The sequence below is a fragment of the Juglans regia genome, chromosome 7, assembly GCF_001411555.2.
Source record: "Juglans regia cultivar Chandler chromosome 7, Walnut 2.0, whole genome shotgun sequence".
Lineage (NCBI taxonomy): Eukaryota > Viridiplantae > Streptophyta > Magnoliopsida > Fagales > Juglandaceae > Juglans > Juglans regia.
In genome coordinates, this window is record NC_049907.1 from 51,793,707 (window position 1) to 51,805,543 (window position 11,837).

Sequence of the window (11,837 nt, forward strand, 5' to 3'; positions counted from 1 at the left end):
CTTACTCGCATTTACGTGTCTTCGGCTGTCTTGCTTTTGCCTCTACACTCTCCCACCATCGCCAAAAATTTGACCCTCGAAGTCGTCGTTGTGCATTCCTCGGTCACCCTTTTGATGTCAAAGGCTATACATTATTAGACCTCGACACTCATCAAACCTTCATCTCGCGCGACGTGGTCTTTCACGAAACACTTTTTCCATTTCACACTCCCTCTCTTCTCCCCAACTTAAACACACTGCCTAATCCATCAACAACTCCAAACTTTTCCCTACCTGACCCCGACTCCAACTACACCTTGCCGACACCCATTTCCTCAACCTACCAACCCCAAGCATCTTCTCCCACACCACATCATAATCTATCAAACTCACTCTCTGCACCCCCACCTCCTCCCCCACTACTACCACTCCGACGTTCCACTCGACCACGCAAAACCCCTGCTCATCTTAACAACTACAGCTGCCCCTTCTTGCTCAACCCGCCACCCTTACAAACCATGCCATCATCCAATTTGCAGGAAGCCCATGACTCCACTGCTCCTTCCACATCATTGTCTGCGGAAGCTCCCTGCTCACCTGGTAAAGCATTTCCTCTTTCTGCCACCCTTTCTTTTCACAAATTATCTACTTCATATTTTTCCTTTGCTTCTGCTATTTCATCATCTCATGAACCATCTTCATATGGTGAAGCTATTAAAAATCCTCACTGGTGTAAGGCTATGAGATCTGAAATAGATGCTCTCGAACTCAACAATACTTGGTCTCTTGTCGACTTACCTCTTGGTAAACGTGCTATAGGCTGTAAATGGATTTTCAAGATGAAATATCACTCCAATGGCAGCATTGAACGCTACAAAGCGCGTTTAGTTGCCAAAGGATTTACCCAACAAGAAGGGCTTGACTACAACGAAACTTTCTCACCCGTGGCCAAACTTGCCACAGTTCGCACCTTATTGGCTGCTGCCTCCATTCAAGGGTGGATCCTCAAACAATTCGATGTTCAAAATGCATTCCTTCACGGAGACTTAGATGAAGAAGTTTACATGCGCACGCCACTTGGTTTTTCTAAGAGTTCTCCTTCACAAGTGTGCCGATTACATAAAAGTCTTTATGGTTTGAAACAAGCCTCACGGCAATGGTACCAGAAATTTTCTAATGCTTTGATTGATTTTGGTTTTCAGCAATCTAAAGCAGACTACAGCCTTTTCACTCAACTGAAAAATGGCTCCTTCACTGCACTTCTTGTCTACGTCGATGATATAATTGTGGCAAGCTCCAATATGCAATCTGTTGATGATCTCCAAGCATTTCTAAATAAACATTTTCGCATCAAGTCCCTCGGCGATCTTCGTTATTTTCTTGGCATCGAAGTAGCCCGTTCTTCCAAGGGTATTTCCATTTGTCAGCGCAAGTATGCACTTGACATTTTAACAAATGCTGGCAAACTTGGTTCTCGGCCACTCAAAATCCCCATGGATCAGAACCTTAAACTCAGCAAATTACTTGGAGAACCTCTCTCGGATCCACTTCCATATCGACGTCTAGTTGGTAGGTTGCTCTATCTCACCCTTACAAGACCTGATCTCTGCTACTCAGTTCATCACTTGAGCCAGTTCATGTCAGCTCCGACAACAGCACACTTAAAAGCAGCCCATCAAGTTCTACGTTACATCAAGAATGCCCCTGCACAAGGCTTACTTTTCCCTTCCTGCTCTTCACTTACACTCCGTGCATATTCAGACTCTGATTGGGCATCATGTGCTGACTCACGACGCTCGGTTACAGGTTTTTGTGTATTCCTTGGTCGCTCTCTCATCTCATGGAGATCAAAGAAGCAGTCCGTTGTATCCCGAAGTTCTGCTGAGGCCGAATATAGGGCCATGGCCTCGACTTCCTGTGAATTACAATGGTTATCTTACATCTTTCAAGACTTGCAATTACCCATTTCTCTTCCAATTGATCTGTATTGTGACAATCAAGCCGCGCTGCATATAGCCAAGAATCCCGTCTTTCACGAGCGCACCAAATACATCGAGTTGGATTGTCATCTCATCCGCGACAAGATTCAAGCTGGATTTCTGCGTCCCTGCCCTATTCGATCAAATTCTCAGCTTGCGGATGTCTTCACCAAGGCTCTTCCTTCATCCCAATTTTTATCCTTGTTATCCAAGATGGAGATAGAAAATATCTATGCTCCATCTTGCGGGGGGATATTGCATAATACAATTCCTCTGCCACCTCACCAAAACAACCCGAGAGACACACAACAGAATCCTCAACAAACTTGCCATCACAGATTGTAATTTGTATAAATATTTAGGATAGCTTAGTCTTTTTACATTGTATAGAAAATAGATAATTTCTTCTATATATGGTTCACTGTACAGCATAGAAAAGTAAGAAAACTTTTAGTCAAATTATTACGCATCTGCGTCTTCATCCTCTATCCTTTTTGCTCTGCTTCTTCATTCCCAGCTATACTCATATCAAACTCAACCATACTTTCACTAAAACTGACACTAATCAAGAAAGACATGCTCAATACGACAAGTATAAGAAAATAAACAATATTATCAATTAAGAATAATTTTACTCTCAATTACGTGTGTATTAACCCGCCAAAGCAACTTTAATTATTTCAATTTGATATTGATGTTTTATAACAAGGAAAATTAAAGGATAAGATGATAGAAAAAAAAGTATTGAAAAAAGCTTTAGAAAGAAACGTCAGACATTAGGTTAATTAGCTTATTTTTCAAGTCCACATTTTGAAACTTAATTTAAATAAAAATTAAGTAATATTAAATATAGTTTTAGAATATATAAATCTCGTATAATAAATTTTATATAAAGAAAATAGAGTAAATGATTAAAACAAATAATTTTTATATATAAATCTTAGATTTATACAAATACAGAACTTACATACTAATATTGTAAATATAATTTATCATCAAAATTAGGAGCCCAACTTGTATAATGCAGAACTGAAAAAAAAAAAAAAAAGTTTCCCGTCAAACACTCTGCAATGGCATTAATGCTAGACTGTATACTGACCATCTTATTTATTGTACGTGAGAATTTAGGTTCCAACTTGTATGCTATAGCTAGAATTCATGCTCGATGTCATGATCTAAAGAAACAAGTGTTAAAGTTGATATTTTCAAAAAACAGAAAAAAGTGTTTAAGTTGATAAGCTGAAAATTCGTGTTCCGACAGACGAAGCCAACCCTGTCATAGTCTTGTGGATGGAGATGTTTCGGAAGCCAAAACTGATTTAGCCGAAATTATTGACCGACTTAAAAATTTTATTAAGATATTAATTTATCCTTAGTTGTCATTTTCCTTGAAATAGTCTATATATAATGAATTTGAAGTAAAATTTCATGTTTAATATTCGTTTCCAAAACTCACAGAAATGAACAATGAAGTAGTATAAGACATACGTTCGTAGAAATGGATTATATAGAGACATTCAGACACCGTACGTACTGCTGTTCAAACGTACGTAGTATCTCGCCAACATACGGTATCCAGCAACTCATGACAATGTCCATGTGTAACTGTAGTTCTGTTCCTTAGAGCATTCTTATTAGATTAACTAAAAATTAAATCTATTAAAAATTTAACTATTAAACCATAAAATGTGATCACATTGAAATAGTTAAAAATATTTAGAATTTAACTACAGTTACTTCTAAAATTATTTTTAAATTTAAAAGGAACTATTCATTCATCAAATATATTTTATATTAATTATTTCTCTTTCCCTTTAATATCAATTATTTCTCTCTCAATTTTAATTGACAATTGAAAAAATATAATTACTAATTAATATATAATATTATGAATAGTAAAATATTATAAAATAAAATAAATTCATAATTAAAAAAATTAATTTTTTTTGAAATTATTAATTACTCATTACTATATAATGAATAAATAGATAATTCAATGTGGAGATTTGATGTAAATAGTCAAAACTAAATTCAACTTATATTATTTTATTGTCATATAATGAAAAAATAGCTATTCCAACTTAAATTCATCTTACATTCATAAAAAATATACTTTAACTTTAACTAATCCAATGAGAGTTCTCTTAATGACATGCATGCAATAATATGGGACAAGATCTGCCTAGCTCTTGTGCTTCTGTACCGCCCTTTCCGAACTACATTATCTATATTTTAAAATGAATTGTTAATGATATAATTAAAATTTTATAAAGAATAAGAACTTTTCATTTTTAAATAATATGAGATCTCATACACTATATATTCTTATCTTTATTATATAGGTTTTCACACCCCCGATCTTGGCTCCATAATATAATCTCTCATTTACCATGCAATTGCAGGGGATGGATGTTGTCGAACTTGTACGTGTGACCAGACCATGAGTTGCAGCTGGATACCTGTAAAGGCCACTTCTAATAATGCAAAGCAATAGCGATTGGCGAAAGAGGAATAATAAGGGAAAAGAAAAATAAGGCGGGCACGTGTTTCACAAGTGAATTTGCCGGTCCTTCCAAAGTAGTGGGTTTAAATTTTGATTTTAATCCATATTTTAGTGCCCTTGTTGTCCAACTTCACCCCCTTTTCTTTTAGGAGGAAACGGTATAAATTATAATTTTCATTGAGAAAGAAAGAGGTTGGGTGAAGCCATAATTACAGTATGCACCATTACACCGTCCAAAAAGAGAGAAAAAAAAAAAAAACCTCCTTCCTTCCAATTACAATGGTTTTGTTGTTCTACTTGGGAAAGAACAAGAACGATCCCACTGTTTTAAAACATATGGCTCCGAGTGATGTGCAGTGTCGTATATACCTCACACTGCACATACCTTTTGAAAGTTTTGGCCATGACAAAGACGTGTACGACTACGAGAAATTAACATTTCACTTTCATGAGTACCAAACAAATAGGAAACAGCAAGCCCTACCATGTATATATTATTGCTAATCGAATAAATCTCAGCCTGCTTGCCAATTTTTGAGCTTTGGGAGGACATAACATTTGAGTCTTCACTGTTATCATCTGATATCTGTGTAATGGAATGCAGCTTAAATACTTCGATGGTGAATTTCTTTTGTTTTTTTCAGTGAGACTTTCATTCAACAGATTTCAGACAACTTGTTCAGTTGAGGAGCTCGAATAAAAGTCAATCCCCATAGCCACCGTGTCAACAATTTAAAATCACAATGAATCCTGTTTGCAATTACATTTCATTCAGGGCTATACCTACTCTTACATTACTGTCAAACATGTAATTTCTCTAACTTTCTATATCTGCAATCTGAACCATGTCACTTGTTTTCACAAGCTATTCTTACGGGTGCACTCTCTATTCTTACTGGTCTATAGTGAGTATTCTGACTCCATTTTAACAAACTTCGACTAACGTTCTACAGCTCTAACTTTGTGTGCCTCCTACATCCTCTACAATCTGTCTCCCTTGTGCTTATGCATAGTTGGGGCTAGATGACAGAAACGATTGCTTTTTGTTACTCTTAATCATCAGTATTAATTACTTCTCCACATTTCATATGAATTTTATAAAATTCATTGCTAACAGAGACAAGAGCATACGGTAGTTATAAAAACAGTAAAACACCTAGGTAAGAAGGTTTTCTACGTAAATAACTAGAATAAGGTCAATTAACAAAAGATATGATCTTCGAAGAGTACTGATGTTCGTTCTTAGCAAGATCAATTTGATTAGAGGTAGTCCCCTCCAAGTATATATAAAGTTGTAGTCAGCATAAGAAAACTGAGTACTCACAATGAGACATCTTCGAAAAGCAAACTAAAAATTAACATGGATGAGTTGAATTCACTCAGAATTAAAATGTACCACATTAAACTTCCCGTAAAATCTCATATATCGAGAAAAGCATTAAAAAAATTTCAATCTTCATTATTTTTTTACACTAGGTGGTTCTCTTTCTATCGATGGTGTAGATGGTGGGATCATAGTTTTGTCCCTACCTCCAGCAGAGAACTCTTCTTTCACTGTAGAAAGTGGCCTGTCTGGCCTACAACCCTTTGAAACTATGCTGGGACTTGGAGAACTAGGTATAACAATCCTGGATGGGCTAGAGTACTGCTCCAGGGGAGGACTTGGGCTGGATCTAGATTGAACAACTCCATCTTCACGAGGCAAAGGTGAAATTGGCGGCAGGTTACCAGCGTTCATTCGTTTCATACAGAACTTATCTTCTACAATATCATAGGAATTCCCAGTCCGCACTTCCTGAGCAAGAGAGCACCAACAACAGAATAGCCATAGTGTGCAGTCAGCAACCGCTGGTTCGCCACAACAGAAGCTATAAGTAGGCAAATTGAATCTCTTTCTCATTTGGATCCTCCAAAAGCCACCATAGAGTAAACCAAATACACAAAGAACGAGCCCAGTAACAACTAGAGCTTCCCTAGCAGTGTCATTATCGATATTTACAGCAGCCAAGGTGAATATCCAGAAAGGCGCCATACAAAACAAAATAAAAGTTGCGATATGAACATACATGTTTCCAAATCCAAGTCTCTCCATGTTCCACCCAAATACACAAAAGCTACAGAATAGTGATAGATAGGCTTGAGAGATGTTGTCCCAAAAATCAAGAATTCCTCCACTCCATTGTGGTCTGTTCTCAATGATCCGCTGTTCATCTCTTGCTGCAAAAGAAAATCGTTTCTCCAATGATTTCAATCTAATCTGATCTGGCTTTTCACCTGTGGTAATCTGGACCTGTGCTTCCTCATCCATTTCAGAATTATAATCCCTTCCAAGGGGACTCATAATAGAGTATAAGCCAGCAATTGCAGGTGCTGCAATTGCAACAGATATAGATACTCCAACTCCAATGGCTGGTCGTTGAGATGTCCTGTACCCCAAGTTTAGACCACAAAGTGCATATTGAGCAAAACAATTTACATGGAGCAGAACAATAACAACCATCATGTGTGCCCATTCATGAGGCTTGTAGGTTCCATTCTTGCAGTAAATCTTTCTTAATTTAGAAATATCTTTTGGTTTCCATCTGCATAGAAGTGCAAGGTGATAAAACCGCTTGGGATGTTGGTACAAACACATAAGGGTAAACAGTGCATTAAGAATTTGATTGTTTACTTCAAACCACGCATCCCTCTGGGACTTCTTGGGAAGAACATTGTTTAACATTCCAGTCATAACGAGGAATAGAATCGCACCTGAAACAGCAATGCAGGTGATCCACGCAAACAGAGCCATGTTCATTGGGTTTCTAATCCATTCTTTGATCATTTCCATGAGTGAATCCCAATCGATTTTCTGAGCAAAAACCCCACTGAGGCGTTCTCGAAATCGGTGACCACTTGAAGTAGTCACAGAGCGTGAAATCTCATCTTCCTCATTGGTTAGTAGTGTCCTTTGAGACGTTGATGTGTGAAGAGGGATCTCACCCTTCCCTTTAGCACGACTAGACTCCTCAATTTCTTCTCTCTGAGAGCCTTTGTCAGTTAAAACCATTCTCAATCAAAACGCTGATCAAGCCTTGTTGACCCTTCACCGTATACGAGGACACGAAAGGACACCAAAGAGAGCCCTATATGTTGCCTTTCGATGTTTCCTCCTAAGTTTTAAATCTCACAATAAACATTTTAGGAATTTGTCCTTGCATTTCAAGAATATTGTTTTAAAAGTGGAGAAGAAAGGAATCCATCCAAAAACTAATGGAAGTCCGTAATTGTAGAATCTATAAGCCAAAGAAGCTGTCCAACGAACAATAATCACAAACAAAGACTGAAGTTCGACTTATTAAACCTTACGCAGATGAAAACTATTATATTCAAACTGGAAAATTCGACATAAAAGAACAATACTTTCAATATTCTAATATAAAAAATTCGAAATAATTGCTCAGTTCTTCTTGGGGATCACAATACAGAATTTTTACATACAATTCTTCAAAACCTGGAAACTGAACCTAAAAGAACAATCTTTTCAAGCAGAGTATTCGCAAGAATAACGAGAAAATATTTCAAAAAATTTATATTCCATATTTCAACCAAAAATTGCTAATGAATTTATACCCAAAGAAAGAAAAAGTATCTCTCACTCTCCCCCCCACCCAAAAAAAAAAACCAAAGAAATAAGAGAAGATCTAAAAGCTAGTGAACAAGAGTAATAACACGTACCTATGGCATAATAGGGAAACTTGAGGGACTTGAAGAAGCTTTCATTGAAACGAGTTTCATTTCTGAGACTCTGATCAATGACTCACAAATTATTATACTCGGTGAAAATTATTGTTGCTGGGCTGCTTCTATGGGTTCAGCAAAATACAATTTGCTAAAGCGGGAATGGCTGCTAGAACGAGAAGCTACAAAATCGAAGGTTCGAAGAGGTAACATGCCAAAGAGGGTAGACGAGGATGGCCTGACTTGTAAGAGAGAACCTAAATCGAAGCCATTATGGTTGTAAAGATAGTAGGGACTTCCTCTGTTTACCCCAACCACAACAGCCATGGCCAAAAGTTGGATTTTTTAGATGGCTGTGTCAATGAGAAAGGGATCAAAATCCCATGTTCTCATCCACGCGTAGAGAATATTTCAACTTCATACAATTAGTTAGCGTGCTGAATTGGTGAAGTTAATTTTCCCAACCTTATGCAGAGATGGGAGTTTATAAATTAATTATTATATCTAGAAGTTGTTATAATATAAATTCAAATTTTATTTTTGCATAATTTATCTTAATATTAATTATTTTAAAATAATATTATTCATCATCTCAATTTTTATCATCCTGACATCATCCTATGATGTGACATTAAATGATTGAAGACTATTTATTATATTTTACTTATGAACCTATCATCTAATATCACATCATAGGATGATGACAAGATGATGAGAAAATTGATGATAAATAGATTTTTTCATTGTATGTCTCAAAAAATTTATCGGACAAAAAAATATAGATTTTATTATTTATAAGACATTTATCGAAGAATCTACATAGAGAGAAGAACCCTAGCTGCCAACGTGCGAGAGAAAACCCTACGGAGAGAGAAGAACAACCACCATCGTGCAACCTCCTTAGGCCGGCGAGTTACCCCTCACCATTGGCACATACAAGGTCGACGGACTTCAGCGACCTCGCTAAGGATCGTCCGGCATAGGTCCTGGCACTGGCAACCTGTTTTTTTTTTCCCCCCAAGTTTTCTCTCTGTCATTCTCGAAGATGACGTCAACCACCGGTGAGTGACACCTCACCACTGGCCCAGAGAAGGTTGACAGACTCCGGCGACCTCACCCTCGCTGAGGGCCGTCTGGCGTAGGTCCCGGCTCCGACGACCTGGATTCTTCACAAGACTTCTCTCTCTATCTTTCTCGAAGCCCTTTGGCGTCGCACCCTAGACCACCAGCGAGTGACTTCTCACCACCGGCCTAGACAAGGTCGACGGGCTCCGGCGACTCTTCTAAGGACCCTTTTGCGATCGAGATTTTTGAGTTGCATTTAGTCGGCACACACATGGTTCTTTCAAGGTCGACCTGAGCCTTTGCCTGCGACCTGCGACCTGAGTTTTCTTCTATTCTTTCTGTTAACACAGTAGGGGTTCTGTGATATGAGCTTTTGCCTCTACCACTTCCACAGACTTGAGTCTGTGTCTATGCTTGCAGTGGGTACATATATGTTTTTTACCTTAAGAGGATGAAGCATGAGTAGTAAGGAGCAGTGGGCACATATTTGCTGTGGGATTTGATGATGTCATCGCGCGATGTGGATTTGTCTCAATTGGAAGGCGAGAGGTGGTTGAAAGTGGAATAAAAAACTTTTGTTTTTACGAAAGAGGGAGGAAATAGTTTTCGTATTTCTGAACGTAGCAAAATGTCATGAAGGTTCGTGGGTGGCTAGGAGATTGATGATTGTTTAGAACTTAACTGTCATGAAAGTTTCTTCAAAGAGCTAAGGATGGGTAATGTAGTTTTATCTTTCAACATAATGTTAACGCAAGTGGTAGCTTTCTGCAACTCTCAAAATTTCGGAATGGAAGGAGGAAGGTTTGTTAGTGATTCCGGAGGGCGCAAATGACATTGGATGGAAAAGTTTTCTGCAGTCTATTTGAAGTGTTACTAAGTCCAAAGCCACTACTCGAAGTGAAGAGTTTGTTGATGGAAAAATAGTGGGACTTAGTCAAAGGTGCTTCGTACGTTGCAGTGTTGAGGTCACTGACGGGTAGTCCAGTTGAGATCAACTCAGTGGCAGAAGGAAAGGGTAAGGCACTTGTAGGAGACAAAATCCGTCAGGTGATATTGAGAGAGTTGGAGGGGGTCTTGTGAGATGTCAAAGCTCAATTGAAGGGAGTTATGAAGTATGTGAGAGATTTGATGATTAATGTAGATAAAGGGTTGGACCTAGTCGTGAGTTTTTGTGGTGGGTTGAGAATGGATGAGGGAGGGCAGGAGATAAATCCTTCGGGTTTGAAAGCCACAAGTGTGTTGGCAAAGGGCGTTTTAACGCCGTCACAGATAGGGTCGTTGGATGTTGGCATCTTTGTTCATGCTAGTGTCACTATGCCTCCTAAGGGAGCTATAGGGCCTCAGTCACCAGTTGCAGATGGGGTTGATACTTCTATCCAGGGTTCATTTTTAGTTAAAGATGAGGGTCCCTCCAGGGTCTCAAGTACTTTGAAAGAAACAGTCGAGCCTCTTTTAGAATATGCAAACGAGATAACAGAAGGTAGTGCTTCCCTTACCTGTTCTTTTCCTGAGGGAGCAATAGGGTTAGACAAAGTGGCACGACAAGGATCGTCTGGGGGTGGAGCTAATACAACAATGTTGTTGGAGGGGAGGAACTTGTAATGGTGATAGAAACAATAAACAACAACCATATAGTTGTCAAGCAACCATATAGTGGGAAGGAAATTATCGGTTTGTCGTTGGTGCCTCGTGTGGGGGAAGGTTTAGAGTCGGGAGTGCAATTGGGTACTATAGCTTCTGGGGATAATGTCATTCCCTTGGTTTCTTTTCCTCTGGTAAACGATATAGCGGGTTCACCATCGAATTGAGTTCTAAATAAAGTTAATGGGTTTCAGCAAATCATGGGGCTTTCATATGGAGAACATGGAGAATATGAAAACCAATTTAAAACACTACTCAGTACGATTGAGGCGAGCCACGCACTTGAAACCAAATCAAATTTTAAGAAAAGCAGGGAGTTAAAGTGTCTTTTTTGGACAATCAACTACGATGTTAAGAGATGTAGCTCAATTCAAGGGAATACTAAATGGAGGGCATTGTGAAGACCTTTTCGTAGTGAGATGTTCAGGTAGAGGATTAGTTTTACAGAAACAAGAGGCTGGGGTTGGGGAGGTGTGTTACATTTCAATTCGAGCTTGGTGTATTTTGAATAGGTTTCATGAGCTTTTTGGATCATTAGGGGCTCTTTTGTATGAGCTATGCGTTTTCTTGTATATATTCAGTGTACTTAATTATCCTATTGATATATATATATATATATAATATTATTACTTATAAAAAAAAATATTTCTAATATATCTTAACAATGATAAATAAGTTATCTTACTAACTATATATGTTAGAATTATTGCCTATACTCAGGAGGATCCTCAATTTCACACGCAAGCTGGACCTAAGGTTTGAGAAAAGAAATTGATTATATTAAATATTGTTAATTTTTAGAAAATAAATTTGTTGTCCTCCCACTCTATAAAAGCATTTGACATTCTACACATCCAACTTCAAAACGACGGAGATTTTTTTATTCATTATTATTATATTCAAACCGTGTAAGGAATGAGTTGTTGAGAGAAAAGGCATACTGAGAAACA

The 11,837-nt window shown here is 37.9% G+C and overlaps 1 protein-coding gene across 1 annotated transcript; it reads right to left on the reverse strand.

The window, feature by feature from the left end:
- Positions 1-5,835: 5,835 nt before the first annotated feature.
- LOC108991770 lies at positions 5,836-8,610 on the reverse strand. The gene is made up of 2 exons (XM_018966156.2): positions 8,179-8,610; positions 5,836-7,613 (listed from the first exon to the last, which is right to left on the reverse strand). Exon 2 carries the CDS (start codon positions 7,508-7,510, stop codon positions 5,921-5,923), a length of 1,590 nt encoding a protein of 529 aa, XP_018821701.1. The 5' UTR covers positions 7,511-7,613; positions 8,179-8,610; the 3' UTR covers positions 5,836-5,920.
- Between the last annotated feature and the right edge of the window lie 3,227 nt (positions 8,611-11,837).

Coding starts and splice junctions, on each gene's coding strand:
- LOC108991770 (XM_018966156.2), bottom strand. CDS start 7,510: ATGGTTTTAACTGACAAAGGCTCTCAGAGAGAAGAAATTGAGGAGTCT.